This window comes from Epinephelus lanceolatus, chromosome 3, assembly GCF_041903045.1.
Source record: "Epinephelus lanceolatus isolate andai-2023 chromosome 3, ASM4190304v1, whole genome shotgun sequence".
Classification (NCBI taxonomy): Eukaryota; Metazoa; Chordata; class Actinopteri; order Perciformes; family Serranidae; genus Epinephelus; species Epinephelus lanceolatus.
In genome coordinates, this window is record NC_135736.1 from 21,301,914 (window position 1) to 21,319,767 (window position 17,854).

General features: G+C 40.5%; 1 protein-coding gene across 1 annotated transcript; it reads left to right on the forward strand.

Annotated features, from left to right (window-relative positions):
* The first annotated feature begins 207 nt into the window (after positions 1-207).
* On the forward strand, positions 208-15,525 carry txndc11 (thioredoxin domain containing 11). Its single transcript, XM_033624434.2, has 13 exons — positions 208-524; positions 2,151-2,247; positions 2,386-2,505; positions 2,920-3,017; positions 4,292-4,421; positions 4,646-4,739; positions 4,929-5,041; positions 5,147-5,350; positions 6,392-7,097; positions 10,059-10,246; positions 10,364-10,476; positions 10,655-10,735; positions 12,933-15,525. Exons 1-13 carry the CDS (start codon positions 397-399, stop codon positions 13,459-13,461), a joined length of 2,601 nt encoding a protein of 866 aa, XP_033480325.1. The 5' UTR covers positions 208-396; the 3' UTR covers positions 13,462-15,525.
* The last annotated feature ends 2,329 nt before the right edge of the window (positions 15,526-17,854 follow it).

Here is a 17,854-nt window from a genome sequence, read left to right on the forward strand (position 1 = left end):
GTCTCAAAAGAGCACGTAAGACTTAATACGCAAAATAACGACAAACACAATTATTGTACACAAATTAAAACTTCATAATTATTTAGATGTTTAACGCAAATCTGTCTAACTATATTTTTTGTACCTAGGTTAATGTTTTACCTACCGCGCGCTTTTAAATGGCGGACAGCACTTTAGGGTCTCTCCCTTACGTCATTGTTGCGGAAGTGAAAAGTCTACGTGGGGAAGAAAGGTTGGTCTGACCGTGTTCAAACACCAACAGCACCGATGCCCAATCCAGGTTAGCTCCGTTCCCCCTGTCGAACCAGTCCTCCCCGCCCCCCCCGTTAGGCAAATGGACGCGTTGAGCAGTGGCTGGGGCGTATAAATGGGACGGAGAGCCGACGACAGCCTGTAATGCTGCGCCGGGTGCGGCAGTCTCTCCGCCGGCAGGTGCTGTTTCTGATGGCCCGGAGACCGGCTCTACTCTGCGGGGCTGTGGTGCTCGGCGTCCTGCTCATACTGGCCGTCAAGTTCACATGCAGGTAACAGCCCGCAGCGTAAACAAGAACAGCTTCTGCTCCTATTGTAGCGTGTTGACCGGGCTAACATGAGACAGTCATGACTGAACATTACTTTACTGAGACATAAATGTAGTAGTAGCGTTAGTAAATCACACATTAGCTATCCCTAATTATAATGTAGCTAATCATAACTAATCAGGGTCTTCAATATGTTTGACAGCTGAGCTGAAACTGACGTGTACTGTGTGACAAGAGGATTAACTAATGCTTTAACCCGTTTAAACAGACAGTGTAACACCAGGAGTGTATTAGTCCTTCGTGCTGTAGGATTTTATTAAGGGTTTGGTGTCTGTGTTAGTAAATGGCTCCAAAGACAACTGCGTAACAACCACAGCTCTGTAGTAAACATTCATGTTCAGTGTGACAAGCTGTGAAGACTGAAAGATTGAAGACTGAAACTTGAAGCAAATTACAAGTTAGCTCAGTCACATCCTGCTTCTTATCCGGTTGAGATGGGAGAAGTATTGTCATCATTTAATTAAGTAAACGCAGCAATATCACTGTGAAAATACTCTAATTATAAGTAAAAGTACTTCACTCAAGATATTATTTTATAGAGGTGCAAAAGCATTACCAGCTAAATCTGGGGAACTGAAACAATTAGTCAAGTAACTGAGTAGCTGATGGACAGAAAATCAACTATTTTGATCAACTGATCAGTCATTTGGTTTTATTAATCAAACAATAATGCTAAACATCCTCTAGCTCCAGCTCCTCACTTCAGAGGATTTGCTGTCTTTTGTTGTCAGTCATTATAGTACAGCAAGGGAATATCTGTAATGATAATTGATGGCAAAACAAGAATTTGGAAATTGTAATAGGCAGTTTTCACCGTTATTGACAGAGAGATTGTTGATAAAAACTAATCATGAGTTGCAGCTATAAACCAGCTGGGGTCTCTATAATGTTATGCACCTGATCCTAAAGGGTACAGAGTCCAAAACCGAAGTGGATTCAGTTTACAACAGCAACAATTTCTGGCATTTCTAGTATCAAAGTGTGGCGGCAGTAGCTCAGTCCATAGGGACTTGGGTTGGGAACCAAAGGGTCGCTGGCTCAAGTCTCCATCCGGACCAAATATGGAGTCTGGACTGGTAGCTGGAGAGGTGCCAGCTCGGTCCCTGGGCATCACCATGGTGCCCCTGAGCTAGGCACAGGACCCTCAACTGCTCAGGCAGCCCTCCTCTGACATCTCTCCATTCAATGAACGTATAAGTCCTGTTTGTGCATGTGTGTATGTTAGGCCTGTGTGTGTATGACAACAGAGTGAAAAAAAAAAGAATTTTCCTTTGGGGATTAATTAAGTATATTTCCCTCTTCTTCTTCTTTTTCTAAAAGTTGTTGGTGATTAATTTTTGCTGATCCTTTGATTGATGAATTGACAGTGTCTGTGCACCAAACAACACAGACTTATGTTCCAGTGAACTCAGCTTGGAAAATTACACCTGGGAGGACTGAAACTTGAAGCAAATTATAGACAAATGATCTGGGGCACAACCTGCTGCTGTGACAGTTGCAGAATGGAAGTGCTTATCTTGTACAGGAAACTGAATTTTGGTGTCACATTGATATCTTTTCCCTCTATAGTCGTGCTAAGAATGTTGTGGCAGCAGCTCGACCTCCAGTGCGGTTCTTCTCTGCAGATGCCCCGGTAGTGGACCTCTACTTGGGTCAGCTAGACCAGGTGAGTTATACATCTATTAACTCAAGTTTCTCAAAGCACTTTAACTACAAGTGTTAATCCCTGAAAGAACTTAAAACACAAGCAGAATTACAATCTAACACAGTGGTTAAGTTGATAACATTTGCATTGACTCTTTAGGTGGAGCGTCTTAGGAGTGTAGCGGAGGTATCTCTCATCTTCTTCTATGCACCGTGGTGTGCTCACTCGATGGCTGCCCGACAAGAAGTGCAGCAAGTGGCTAAGAAGCTGGCCAAACAGGTACAGAATACCCGAGGACACAGTAAGCGTTCTGCAGGAGTGTTTATATACACAATAGTGACCTAAATTGACGCAATAATGGACTACCTCTGATAAGATAGCAGAAATCTAAGGCTTGTTGTTATTGCAGACAAGTAATATATAGAAGGTAAATGTGTAGAAGAGAAAATACAGCTTCTGGGACACCATTAAAAAGGGGCTAAAACAAAATACAGTGTAAAATAATGAACTAAAATGTGTCTGTTGGGGTGTAATTAGTCAGGCACAGTTTATTGGGCCCCATTTGTGCTGAACGTGTGACAGAATTAAGCCTGATGTCATGACTGACAGTGAGAACACACCATACCCTATTTGTGGTTTGGAAATAGTTGTTCAGCTTGTTTTTGTCTCTCTCTTACAAACACAAACACACAGGTGCAGTTCGTGGCCGTGAACTGCTGGTGGAATCATGGGAAATGCAGGAAGCAAAACCGTTTCTATCAGTACCCCATCATCCATCTGTTTTATAGAAGGTAAGACACTCATCCCTTTCAATGTTGTTTGTACTTAAGTGAAATGATTGTTAGTGAATAATTGACACGTGAACAGTGTGTGTGAACAGCACAGCTGTGATTTTGATGTTATTGCTGCAACTGATAGGATTGCTGTGGTTTAATGATTTCTAGTTAACTGCAATTTCTTGTAACATAAGATATTCACTAACTTTAAACTTAGCCAGAATTGAAACACCCTTATTGGTTTCAGGTTGTTGACCATGAATCACAACATCCTGTGTTTGTGACTGACCAGGGACCTTTGTTGTATGTTGTCTAATGAAGGCTTAAAATGACTAAACATTTATTCTTATCTTACATTCATCATAATGGTAAAATAAAAATAGGATCTTAGATGTAGACTCCTCTTGTCCGTGTTAAAATGTATATAGCAGGGCAAGTGCATTCACTTCATAACAGCTTTTCAGACAGCCTGCGTTGTGTTGTTTTGCCAGCTTGACTGCTTTAATTTATTTTTCTGATATTATGATGTTGTGCTTATGTATACCGTTTCTTATAGAGGACAGTGATAAGACTGGTCCACTGTAGCTTTCTTTGATATTTGTAAACTTTAATGCTTTTAGGAGTTTATTTGTTGTTTTCAAGTTTATGTTTTTGAGCCGTAAAGGAACAGGTATCCTGAATTGTTAATTCTTACATGGGCAGACATAATTAGGAACATCCAATGTCTCCATGCAAACAGCTAAAGTAAAACTGGAACTGAACTGTAGGAGTGTTTGTATTGTTTCCTTGATTCATCATTTTGTCTAAAACTAGATAAATAGAGTCAATCGCACACTGACTTACCTTCCATCCATTTCCTGAAGCCCAACGTCACATCCTCAAATTGCTGGTTGTGTCTGACCAACAGTCCAAACCCCAAAGATAATACATTTACAGTGATAGAAGCAGTAAATACTCACTGAAGAAGCTTGAATCCATAAATGTTTGGCATTTACGTAAGTAATTAAGTGATCATTTTCGTCTTATTTTATATAGTTATTGTGAAGCCCCAAATGCAACTCAACAAGTGCAGCATCAATTTCTGCATTAGTGGCTGTGGTTTATAATATCATTCTCAGCTCATGTATCCACGGTTTCTCCCAGGACTTTGTTTGGTAGAGGTTTTAATTTCTTTACTTAGTAGATGACGACCTAAACATTTGGCATTTACATGTTTCCTGAGTAATTTCAATTCTTACGATCACATAATTGATCCACTATGTTGTTTGTCTTGTGTTTCTGTGCTGCAGATTTGGGCCTATAGAGTACAAGGGTCCGTTTGTGGCTCCGTATGTAGAAAGTTTTATCCTCAGAGTCATCACACCACTCACTTACCTCCCATCGAGAGCCACGCTCGAAGAGTTCCTCTCCTATCACGAGGTATTGTTTGGCTTCAGGCCATCTGGCGTATTTTCTGGCAGTAAATCAGTTTGTTCCTCACTGTGTATGCTGGTCAAGAGTTAGTTACGCAAGTTACTAATGTTAGCTCTCTTCAAGGAATGACCTGAAAGTTTTACTGGGGTTGAATAATGTGTGTGTTCACATATGTGTCTTCTTTCAGGAAGGATATGTGTTGTAATAGGCTTTCTCATGTGTATTTCCAGCCTCGAGTGGTGGGTTTCTTCCAGTTTAACTCCTCTCCTCAGCCGCCGGGGTACATCACGTACCTTTCCTCTGCCCTGCAGGCCTTAAAAAGAGGTAAGAAATGATCATACGAGCCCATTCACAGGACCTTCTCAGGGGCCCAGCCATTTCTTTGAGCGGGCTTGATTGTAACAGTGACTGTAACAGTGAGTAGGCTAAAAATAAGAACTGTACAATGATGGGAAAAACACATTGTTAATGTCTGTGTATTCAGCCCTCAGCCTCTCTGCTTTTCTGGTGCAGATTTCCGTGGTGTTATACGTTTCGGGGTTGTGACCAACAAACAGGTGGCAGAGGCTATCTCAGTAGAAGACGATGAAACAGTTTACCTTTACAGAAGATTTAACTCCTCTTTGGTAAGCAATGTTAGGCCACAAACCACAGGTTAAAAAAGGATTAACTATCATTTTGGATGTGCAGTACACTAAGGCATTTCACCGGCATCTGTTTTCTTCTGTCAGATCTTCCCTCGAAGGGAACGTAACTTCACATCAGAGGCCATCTGTAAGTGGGTGTTTGAACACCATGAAACCGTCCTCCAGTGGCTGCAGCCTCCAGGAACAAAGTCCCGCCTCCTGGAATATGAGCTAACTAAAGGTCCGGCACTGCTGCTCTTCCTGCCGCACAATCCACTTGGGTCCAAGCCAAGCCCTGTACTACAGCAGGTAAGCAGGAATGGAAGAAATCACATAGGATCTTTTGCTTTTGGTAATGCTTTATCCTCTACTGCTTATCTCACTTGTGGTGTGCCACAGGGCTGCGTTTTAGGTCCACTACTCTTCTCTGTTTACATGCCTTTTTCTTGGGACATCATTCACAAATATAATATTATTTGTATTTTTTTTTTCTTCATATGTAAAACAAACGCTCAGAAAATTTGAGATCTGGTCCAACTATCAATAATTTTAAAACAGGGTAAAAACTTTTCTTTTTGCCACGTGACTTTTAGTAAGTTAACTTTGGGACATTTATTGGGACAGTTTATTTATTTATTTCATTGCACTGTACCTACCGGTAGTTTCTATTTTTAATTTGTTATCTTTTTTTAGCTTACTTTCATCTTCTATTTTCTTTTGTTTTACTATTTTATGTGTCTTTTTTATTTTCTGTTAATATTACCTTGTGTTTCTTTTGTATCTCTTCTTGCGTAAAGCAGCGCTACACATATGAGCAAATGAATCTTTATGCTGACTTACCAGTATCACTTGCTGATAATAGCAGTCACTCTCATTAACTGTGTCGATGAGACTGAGTTCCGTATGCTTCAAAAATTGTCCTGCAGCTAAACAACAATAAATCAGATATAATAAAACTCCATTCAGCACATCTGTGCTAACCTGAGCATGCTATCAATAGATGTTGAACCTGTAGCTCACAATCTAGGAGTCCCATTCAACTGTAACCTCAGTTTTGACGCTCAAGTCTAGAGGGTTGTTCAGTCCTGCTTTCTCTGCTTTTAATACATCTTTCCTATCCTCTGCTAACCTGGAAAAATGTATCCATGATTTTACCGTAACTCCATTTATCCATGTTTGAGTTCTGTATCGATGGCAGGTGGTTCAAAATGCAGCGGCAAGGATCTTAACAAAACCCATCACCTGTATTTTAGCCTTCCCTCACTGGCTGCCCTTTAATTTCAGTTAATTATTTTTTTGTGTACAATATATATTTAGTTTGTTGTTATGATGTTGTCTTTTGTCTTTCAGGTTGCAGACATTGCTGTGCGTTATCATTCCTGTGACAACAACAACCACTCCAGCTTGGACAAAAGTTTCACCACCCACTCGCCATGCTGCCAGTCGGTTCTTCTCCCAGAGTCCAGTACAAATGTGTGTGAGGTGTGCCTCAGTTTGTCACGATCGAGCCTGACCAGCTCCTCTGTGCGCTGCTCTTTCTCCTCCATGATTCACGGAGGAGACATGTTGCAGTTTTATCTCAGACACTGCTGCCTACACCGACTGCTTGCTGTGTCCATAAACACCACAACCTCAGTGGGCTGTAGCAACTTTCTGAACAGCTACAGCCCCTTTAGTCAATACAGTGCCTGCTGCAGAAAAGTTGAACCTCAACTCAATGAATCACAAGCCAAAGAGGAGTCAGACATGCAAAGAGTTTCCCTTACACCTCCTCCTCCTTCGTCCACCCCTCCATCCTCTGCCCCTCAGCAGGGAGGAGACGGCATCACAGGTCTCCGGTGCCAGACCAACAGGACGCTCAGGTTTTATGTGCTGGATCTTGCTCTGAACTGGCCTCTAGCAGTGAGGCTTGGAGCAACAGGCAACAGAAGTGCTTCTCTTTACCAGGAGCATGGTGTACAAAGCGATGGGTCATTTGCAGCTATCGTAAACCTGAAGGATGAGGTTCATTATGTTCTCCACCGCAGCCCGGCAGCCACGCTGACAGAGTCTCTTGGTAAGATTAGGACTGTATTTTATTCAAATGAGTTTAAAGTTAAGAGTATTAAGTCAAGAATGCCCAAACAAGAGTCTGAAGAGGGCAGAGCACCGGTCTCCAAACAATGAGAAAACGTCAGTAGTTCTGAATTCAAGATATATCTGCAGGAAGTGAACGCCAAATGAGCTGTCATATTTAGTAGCGTCAAGGGTGGATAAAAAATAATTTTCAAAAAGGAAGGGATGCTAAAAAAAATACATGTTAATCAACCACCCAAACCGTAAACCACAAACCTCATGCATTATAGTAGAACAGTTGTCTGGACTGAGGACAGAGACAAGCACCACAGTGCTCTCCAAGGTGTGTGTGTGTCTGTGTGTGTGTGTGTGTGTGTGTGTTTATATAGGTAATTATTAACTTACTCTGAATGCTGCTTTGTCAGTTTTTGACCCGCCTGCTCAAACTGTCCGTGATACTTTCTAGCATGATCAGTCATTACATATTAGACGACATAGTTTCTATTAACAAAACAGGTGTGAACCGAAGCTTTAGTGTAGTGTTTATTTTAAAAGACCATAACACTTTAGTAAAATAATAATAATTATTAAAACATATTTAAAATGATAAAATATCATTGTAATATAAATCCTATAATATTATACAATAGTAGGATCAGAAGAAAAAAATAACCAGTTATTCTGCATAATATGTGTGTGTAGGTGTGCTCTTGAGTGTGCAGATTCTGTTCTTACCTATGAACCGATGCCAAATATAAAACGTAAGTGAATGTCAGAATACTCATAAAAACTGCATAAATAGAATTTAAGAAGCAATTTCTGAGAAGAACAGTTGGTGAATGACATTTCACTGTCTACAACTGGTAATGCTTTATCCTCTACTGTCTATGTCACTTGTGGTGTGCCACATGGCTTCATTTTAGGTCCACTACTCTTTACTATTTACAGCCTTTTTCTTGGGAATCATTCAAAAATCTAATATTAATTTTATATTTTATTTGCTATAATTTCTGATGTCAGCATGTAATGATAGTGTTTTTATAGATTACTATATATTATAGACACAGAAGAGTAAACACTCATAGATGCATTTGTGTGTATCTGTTGAAAATGGCTGTTGTGTTATAGGCTATCAGCGTTTCTGTCATATTGCTGAACTCCAAATTTAGATGTACAGTGTAAGGGCCTGGCCAAATTTCACTAAATTTGATGCAGCCAATGTTAAATTTTTTTTATATTTATTATAATATTATATAAATTAATTATTTTGTGTTGTGTTGATGGTGGAGTCAAACTAGTGTGTAGTTACCATGTCCATTTTGATTCTGAGCACAAAGTGCAAATATGACGCATAGTTAAACAAAGACTGAGGCAAACAATACTTTTGCATATTATGCAGATCAGCAGGTCAGGTCATGTCTTAGTTTCATGGTCTTTTGCATACTCTGTACAGATGTTTTCACCACAAAGAAGTTTGCAGTGAATTCCACACACAGTGTTGTGGCCTTTGAGTTGTATGTGATGAGTTTTTCGTTGCATACATTTTAAAAATCTTACTTTTTTGCTCCCAAAGGCTGTATTACGATGTCATGGTTATCTGCATGTTCATGTTTATAATTAACAAAAAGTATTTTTAACCATTCTCCATGCACGTCTTGATCCACTGTGATCTGCAAACATCAGGCAGCTTTCCCCTGTTCACTGTCTGATGACATCACAAAGACAACAGACTGCAGCTGAGAGCCTTAAAATTATGTTCAGGGTGCCACTGTTACCCAAGTTATTACAGAATATTAATAATTAATAATATAAATTATGAGAAACTATGAAGTTATTTGAACGATAATAATAATACTAATATGAAAATGAATAATAGGCTTGGGCGGCATCTGTTTTTTCATACCTGCATTCATTCCTGACATTTAGTAGAGGCTGACCGCTGGTGGCGCATCCTCATCATGTGACATCACCTTAGTACAGCATCTCCTTATCAGTTTAACAGAAGGAGGAGCATCTGTATTTTTTATGTTACTGAGAATCATACCTTCAGGATTTCTAAATACCTTGATATACCATAATAACTTCATACCACCCAAGCCTAATGACGGTTTTAAAGTTATGAGCCTAAATCTTTTATTATAGAGCTCACATTTTTCACATTACCTAAAATACTACAGATACCAGCTGCTCCTTCATTTAGTTTTGATGTGCTGTATAGTGACCCACTTACACATGTAGTATGCAACAAATTTAATGCCTTTTCCAGCACCTGTGTAAGCATGTCAGTGTGTTCAACTGCATGTGAGATATCTTCTCTATAATATTGTTGATAATTTAGTAACGTACAAAAAGTACTCACCCAAAGTTCTCTGTCCAATGACCTGATTGTCAAAATGTGATAGTTTTACCTAAATATCATTTAATTTTATTCATGTTATATTGCTATGTTGTACTTTTTAAATTGGTTGTTCTATGTCATTATTTGTGTGCTCAGTTCTCTCTTGAAAATGTGATCTCGATCTCAACGGGATTTACCTGATTAATTAAAAGGTTTATGCTACTCTACAATCCTGTTGCCTGATGTTAAGAGGCGTCCTAGAATGATAAAAATAATGCAGTATGTACAATTATAATATTTGGATGCTTAACCAAACAGAAGTGAAAGTCATCCTGAAGTAATTTTCTGAATTGCTAGAGGAGCCCTGAAGAAAGCTATAAGCCAAAATGTGTTGGTCTCATAACAAAGTGGCTGGAGTTGTAATCCTTTATTATTTCTCTTCTCCATGCACCCTGGAAGTGAATTTCTGCCAGCATAACCCTAGATTGGTATCAATGATACCACAACAATCTTGTAATTGTCTGTTACACTGTCTTTGTGTCAGCTGGTTAAAATCTGCATCACATTTGAATATCCTGATAGTAATTCTCTGTTTTCACTGAGTGTCTCTGTATCTTGTTAAAGAGGCCTTCATCAGGAACTTCAGTGCTCCATACAGCCTCTTGCAGAGACACTTAGTGGGAGAAGAAGACAGGAAAGGAGGAGACGAGGAAACCAGGCATCCAGACACAAACCAGCACTCGCCTCCACGCCTCCTCATCACAGAACTGACCACCTCCTCCTTCCTGCCCTCCGTCATGGACCTCGAAAAGGTGACAAAAGACGCTGCTCCCATTCCTTTTTACTTTGACCTTATCCTTCCATATAATTTGTGTGAAGGATTTAGCATCCAATACTGAAAATGTCTATGTGTGTGTGTTCTCTTGCAGGATGTGCTGCTGTTCTACTACACTCAGTGGTGTGGATTTTGCTCTGTTCTCAACCACATCATCATCCAGCTGGCCAGATTATTACAGGGAAACAGCACCATCACTGTGGCCAGGTACCGCATGTGTATGCTTTTATGTTTTACTGTTGATGTGGGTATTGTGGCAGTACTGTGTGTTTTAATATGAATTTCTTTCTTTTGATCATATCTTTAATTTTTGGTGAAAAATAAACAGTTCTGGTCGAACCTTTAAAAGAAAAAAGAAAAAAATAATCACATTTTTTCTGTGTAGGGTGAATGTTGCACGTAATGATCTTCCGTGGGAGTTCATGGTGGATCATGTTCCCGCTATTCTTCTGTTTCCCAAATACAGGTAAGAACCATACACACATATGAACATTTGGAGATTGCATTTTCTAATACCTGGACATTTGGCTGGCAGTGACCACAGTATTCTTTAGAGCTGAAACAATAAGGCTCCAATCACACAGAAAGCACTTTGCAGGTTGCAAAACATGAGGTGTGTCGCACTGTCCTTTAAAGAAAGAAAGAAAAAAAAAAAGAATGCCACTAGTGAAAAAAACGCTTGCTCCGCCTTTATATTGTTGCCAGGCAACCACTGACTCACCTCCTTATTCCAGCCTTCCTGTGTATTCAATCTACTATTTATTTATTTATTTATTTTAGTTATTTGACAGTAATCAGTATCTAGTTCCTAAAATGTTGAGGCAGAGGGTACCTGCTGTAGCTCTGGTTGAGAGAGAGGCGGTCAGCAAATAGTTTTTTTTTGGGCACAGGGAAACAGAGATCTGTGTGGGTACATGAGACCCTAAAAAAGAGGGTGGATCACAGGGAGTACCATCAGTTGGTCCAGGAGCTTCTCCTCCATGATGGCTGTTTCCAGGCATATTTTAGGATGATTCAGGGGCAGTTTGACAACTTGCTATCTATTGTTGGGCCATAAAGCTCTGGGTATCCAGCAAGCGCTACCACCAGTTTCTCCTCCATTGTTTACCAACTGTAAACATGTCATGACAACCACAGAGGGCCTGCCGCCTCTTAAATCATCCGTTTCGACAATGGGAAAAAAAGATGACAAAAAAAGAGACGACATGGGGCATTTTTCTGCTTTGGGTTGAATTTTTTTCAACTGAAGGAGTTCAAAGCGGTCCAGCAAAAACACCAGGCACTTAGAGCGCAGAAACATGAGGCACAGCTCAAGGCAAAAAGCTTAATTCTCATTAAAAACAATTGTAAAAAGGTGCCTCCAGCTGCTAAAACACTTTCTCTGTGATCAGGGCCTTATGCAGTCAACAGACAATAATTGGTAACTGTTTGATAAGAAATTTATATGTGAAGCTTTTCACATGTAAGGGTTTACTGATTTTCTTTGTCTCAGGTTTTCAAACTGTTAGTCAACAATTTGAAGATATCACATTCAAGAAATTATGATGGCCATTTTTTCACAGTTTTCTGACTTTTTATTGACTGAACAATAAGTTAATCAAGAAAATAATTGGCTGATTAACTATTAGTAAAATTAGGATTTAGTTACAGCTATAGCACACTTACAGCAGAGTACAACACACAGTAACCTCCAGAGCCTTTTCAGTTACAACCTCGATGCTATACACTGAATTAATTGATAAAGTTAATAATCCCTAATAGGAAACTGATTGGCCAATTTAGCACATGGAAAAAAAAGAAACATAGGTCCTCTTTATACCTAGTATTACCATACGTCCTGGCTGATGCAACTACAAATGGACAGCTCTAAGCACAGGCATGAATGCACCCAATGCGTCCTCAATGCATCTTGAAATCTGATCACTCAGACCAAATGTGGAGGTGGTCTGAGCTGCATATGGCCACATTTTTTCAGCACTGTTGCTTTTCTTATCCAACTCCCCATTGGGTACTAAGCAAACTTTCTGTTGCTGCTGTTACATAGGTTAGACACAGCACTGAAGGACTGTCTCAGGAGCCACTCTCCTTCTGGCAACCAGTCAGTTCAATCTCTGTCCGATTAGCTGTGTCATGCTAACAGTTAGCCCTCTCACTGTGTGTGTGCAGGCGGACTCTCACCAGCTGTCCCCAGCAAGGCGCTGACACTCCCATAGCAGTAGGCTAGTCTCCTAGCGCCAGGGAGGTGCTAAAACAGAGACGGAGAGAGAGAGAGTGTGGGGCCTGGAGGAGCTGAGGGAAACAATACAGTGCAGATCCACAATGAAATAAGATTATGCCTGTTTTTTTAATAGTAAAAAACAGCGACAAACACATTTGGTCCTTGTGAATGGAAATAATTCAAGTGTTTATTTGCATACAGTGAGAAAGTGAGATCTGATCAGAACTGGTCACTCAAGAATCACATGGAGACGCAGTCTATCGCCAGGTGTGAAAAGACAGACATAGAGCTGTCCACTTGTGATAGGACCACCGAAGTATAAACAGTGTGAACAGTACCAAAAGGAAACTGATTTGCTGATTTGACAGATAAAAACATGGTATTTCACTGAACTCACAGACACACATGCAGTTTTCACTCTTCTCTGTTTCTTCTTCTCTTCAAGAAAACATTTTAGCGTGAAGTTTCCTGATGACCTGCCCATCACGTTACCCAACCTCCTTCACTTCATCCTGCAGCACTCTGGCTCTGTACAACATGCAGACAAACCAGTGCCAGCGTCTAGTGAGGCGGAGAGTGCAGGACCCGGTGCTGTCCTCCGTGCAGAGTTTCTGGCACTCCAGCAAGAGGTTCAAGTGCTGCGTCAAGCCCGCAAACGTCTCTCCGAACAGCTGGCACAGCTGTGGCGCGACAACCGCCGACTGACATTTGACACTCTCAGCTTAGAAGCCCAGAACACAGAGCTGCAGCGAGAGAGGCAAAGCTTAGAGGAGCAGTACCGGGAGAAAAGCCGGCAGCTCGGGGAGGCGGTGAGACGGCTGCAGGAGCTTGCAGACACTGCTGAAAACCTGCTGAATGAGAACACATTGCTCAGGGTCCTGCTGAGGGCACTGAAGGACAGGACAGAGGCTCAAGAGCAGGTAGAGGTAGAGAGACAAGAGCCAGAACAGAAAAGAAGCCATATGGCGTCCTGACCACAAGTCTGTAGGGAATCCTGAGAGAGATGCAGAGAAGAGGAGGAGAGAGGAAAGAGGGCCAGGAAACAAAGACGGACTGAAATGGATGAGCAAAAAAAGATGCGATTAGACCTGAGACTGAATGACGATGTCATGCATGACCCAAGGGGAAACATGACTTGATCATTTGTCATGGTAGAGGGAAAATGAAGATGACTGATGATTACTGTCAGAAGAAAAACTAAGACTGCTGCTACGTCAGGACAGAAGAAGGAAACACTTAAAACAAGATAGATAAGTGGCTGTGTTTGTTACAGACAGACTACTCCAAGGTGCTGTCATGACTGTGGGCTTATCCACTCTTAGGAACACACTAGTGTGGGAATTCAGTGCCAACTGTGCTTGCAAAAATGAAATTCCTGTAAAGGATGATGATGTAATCTGAGTTAAATGTACTACACAGACCCTGCAGCCCAATTCTCTACCTTACCTGCATTGCTATTAATTCTCAAATGATAGCCAATCAATGGCCAGCCCAAACAAGTAAAAGGAATGCTTCACACATCTATTTCCAAATAGGTGCGTGGGAGAGGGACAAGAAGAATTTGTAGGAAAGACTCCTGCACACTGTCGAACTTGCAAAAATAATGATTTTAATGCTGCAACGTTTCAGTGACTAGACCTTCATCAGGCAAAAAAAGGTCACAGTCTTTATCCCCAGGGTAATGAAGGTCTAGTCCCCGAAACATCGCAGCATTGAACAGTGTGCGGGAGTCTTTTCTACAAGTTTTGTTCAGCCCAAACTAGTAAAGAAACAGGAAGTTCAAATCACCTGTAGCTCACTACAACAGCTCACATGTTAAATTCAGTATAACTCACTAATTCCATCAGTACAACAACCGAGTCGTGAAAACTCACCACTCTGCTGCTTCCAGTTTCTCCTTATATTAATATAAATATTGTTTTCATACTGATTAATTACAGTTGTTCCTTCTTTGCAGTATTCCTGATCGATGTGAAGCTAGTAACTTAACACTTCCTGATGTTTTCACACTAAAAGCCTACCTATCAAAGGATGGATGCTGGAAGAAGTTTGAGTCATGCTAGCTTCACATCATTCAGGGACGGGGGAGGCAAAGTAGAAAGCCTGATATGACTAGCTGTAATCTTGGGTGGTATCTATTTTGTCATACCTTGCTGAATAATCCCCAGGGTATACAGTATATAATGGCATGTGTGTGTGGCGCTAAAAATTCGACAGAAACAAAATGGAAAAACCCTTAATTCATTGACTGGTCACAGTCCTGTAACATTATCCCCAGCTGCAGTGTCTGTCAGCTCAGCTGCCTGCTCCACCAGCACAGACTGACCTCTGGTGGCGTGTGATGTGCTCTACATGCTCATTACTGTCTCTATATGAGTTTAAGAGACAGATGTGGGTGCGTCTGTGTTTTTGACAGTATTGTTGGGATTTCCAAGTACCCTGGTATACATAATACCTTGATGGCGTCCTAAGCCTACCTGGCTGTACTGATGGAATATGGAAATGTACATTATACTGAATTTCTCAGGACAAACATGGAGGAAGTTAACAGGCCCAGTTCTCTCCTCCAATGAGGGAAATATAAATGCTACTATCATGCACTCACCTGCTGCTTCAAGCCAGGGGCCGATGATGATGATGATGATGTTTCCCCAACAGTGCTTTGTATCATCATAAACTGATGAGCAGTAGTGGGTGTGTGCATGACTGCAGGTTAGTGATGTAGAATTTGGCTGCAGGGAGAGAGAGCTACTAATGAAGCTGAGACTTATTTAATACTGAAGAAGTGGCAACTGCTCACTGATCTGTGGGTGAGCCTCAGAGCACTTGAAATAATTAGCAAAAAGTTTTTTTCTTTTTTTTTTTTTTGAAGGGGATATTGTTCTTTTTGTTAAACTGATCTATTTTTACAGGAATCCTTGAGTCACTAAAATATTTCTATGTAACTATTCAGGTATTAAGAATGAGATGCTGCAATTGTTTACATGTGAGATATTGCACCTGTTTTTACTGATTAAAAATCTTTCATCTTATTGTCATCCGGTGGTTTCGTTTGGTTGATATTGATTTTGGATGAGGGTCAACCATTTGGTTGGGGTAAATTAAAAATACAAAATCCCTGCTGCTTTTCTTACTGAATAAACAGGGGAAATTTGTTCATGTGACCAAACATTTTTGAAGAGTTATCCATTTTACTGACCCTATGCTGGAGAGAGGGCCATGGAGTAGGTGATCAGCACATAGAAGTATAATAATATAATAATAAAATATAACATAGTTGTTCTTCTTTTTTGTTTGTTTGGGGTTTTTTGCCATTCACTACGATCTTTTTTTTCACATTCAAGGAGTCAGCATCCTTGTGAGTCATCTGCTTGTCATCTGTGTTAGTGCTGGAGAAGTTACAATATGCTGCTATACTGTTAGCATGACATTAGCTCTACACTACTTGATGATACAAGTTTGGTAAAATAGCAGGGGTGGGGTAATGTGAGCCAAAAGGCCTGATGGAAGTTGAGCCAGTGGCCCACTCATGATAATTACTGTAGTATGTAGTAGTAGTTTAGTGTAGTAAGTATTATTATACTGTAATTCTACACTGTATGCTTACATTTTATAATAATATATTAATAAAATGTATTTGATATAGCACCTTTCACAGAATGAAATTCACAAAGTGCTTCACAAAATACAATAAAACATGCAATCAATGAAACAAAGGCAATAAAACAAATGAAAACAAGGCAACAAAAAGAAAGTAAAACAGAGCAAATGTAGGCTGCTGAGGCCTCAAACAGAAACATACCAGGGAACAAGCACATGACAATAAAGGGTGGGACAAAGGCCAGTTTGTAAAGATGGGTCTTCAGTTGTTTTTCTTTAATTTCATACGAGACCACAGACCATAAACCTAATGGAAGAGAGTTCCATAGTGTTGGAGCCACGACTTCAAAGGGACAATCACCTTTTGTTTTGAGTCTGGAGCAGGGGACAGCCGGTGGGTCCTGCTCTGAAGACCTCAGGGACCGACTGACAATATATGGATGGAGGAGATCACTAATGTATTCAGGTGCCTGACCGTAGAGGGGTCTAGTATACGTGAGAACAAGTATCTTAAAGTGAAGCCTGAACCTGATGGAAAACCAGTGTAAAGGAACTAAAATGGGAATTTTATCACTGAACTGATGTGATATTTTGAATTTTACACCGAAAACCACTGTGCCATGCTTCTATAAACGGAGCACAGAAAGGGCTTCAACTCCTCTTGTGGATTTGGACTGAGCAGCGGGAAAGTTTACAGAAATGGAAGTCCATAAAACATGAATATGAGGAGGAGAATTAAAAAGAGCAGGGTATAACATTTACCCCCATTTGGCTCTGTTCCCTATCCCTAGGCTCAGTTCACTCCTCATCAGGGGCAAGTTCAGCCAAGAAACTCTTTGGGGAGTCATATTTTGGTAAATCAACTGCACTTGTATAGCTCTTTTCTAGTCCTGTGACCACTAAAGGCACAATTTGGGGTTCTTTACCTTGCCAAATGGATACTTCAACATGTAGACGTCTTCCACCATCACAATTACAAGCCATATCTGAAAATAATCCCCAATAACTGCACCATTTACTGTAGTTTGATGTGTGCTCAACTGTTTTCGGTCACACCCAACACCTTTTTTAATAAGTGAAACTTTATATTTGTGGCCTCATTTAGAATATTTACATTTCAGGAACCAGTGGGCAGTGCTGAAGAAAAATACCGTACCACTGTGTTCAGTGAAGAGCTACAAGCCTGATTTAATTTGGAGCAGCAGGAGTCATGTGCTGTTAATCTGAGCCTGAATAGAAGAAGAAGTTATTTGTACGTAGTGAGTTTAATATGCTCCAAGTCTCTCGGCCACACAGATGTTTTATATGTTTACCAGATGTTTACACAAAAACTACATACACCTCCACAGTCATTCAGTTATAGTTATAACTGTCATCACATTTATGTAAATCTTGGTGTGTGACCTGAATACCAAAATACACAGATATCATAGTATCTCTCCTACAGGACATGGTGCACAGAGGCAGCTAAGAAGAGGCAAACTCTAACTGATAAACCATAAAACAATGTTAAAGGTTAGATTGTATTTCGGAGACAATCCAGTGAGTTTGTAACAGGGTTGGGTCAGTGGTCCCATGACTTCTGGGGAAGTGAACAAGGTTGGCAGGGAAGGTGTATCACACACTGAAAGACAATCCTCTCTGCTGTCAGACTTTCCTCTGCACATACTGTAAGTACTCCTCTTAATTTGAAAAACTTAGTGTACATTTTTAAAACTTATATTATCAGTGTTTATAGGATTTCAGTGGGTGTCTGTTAGTTGTCCT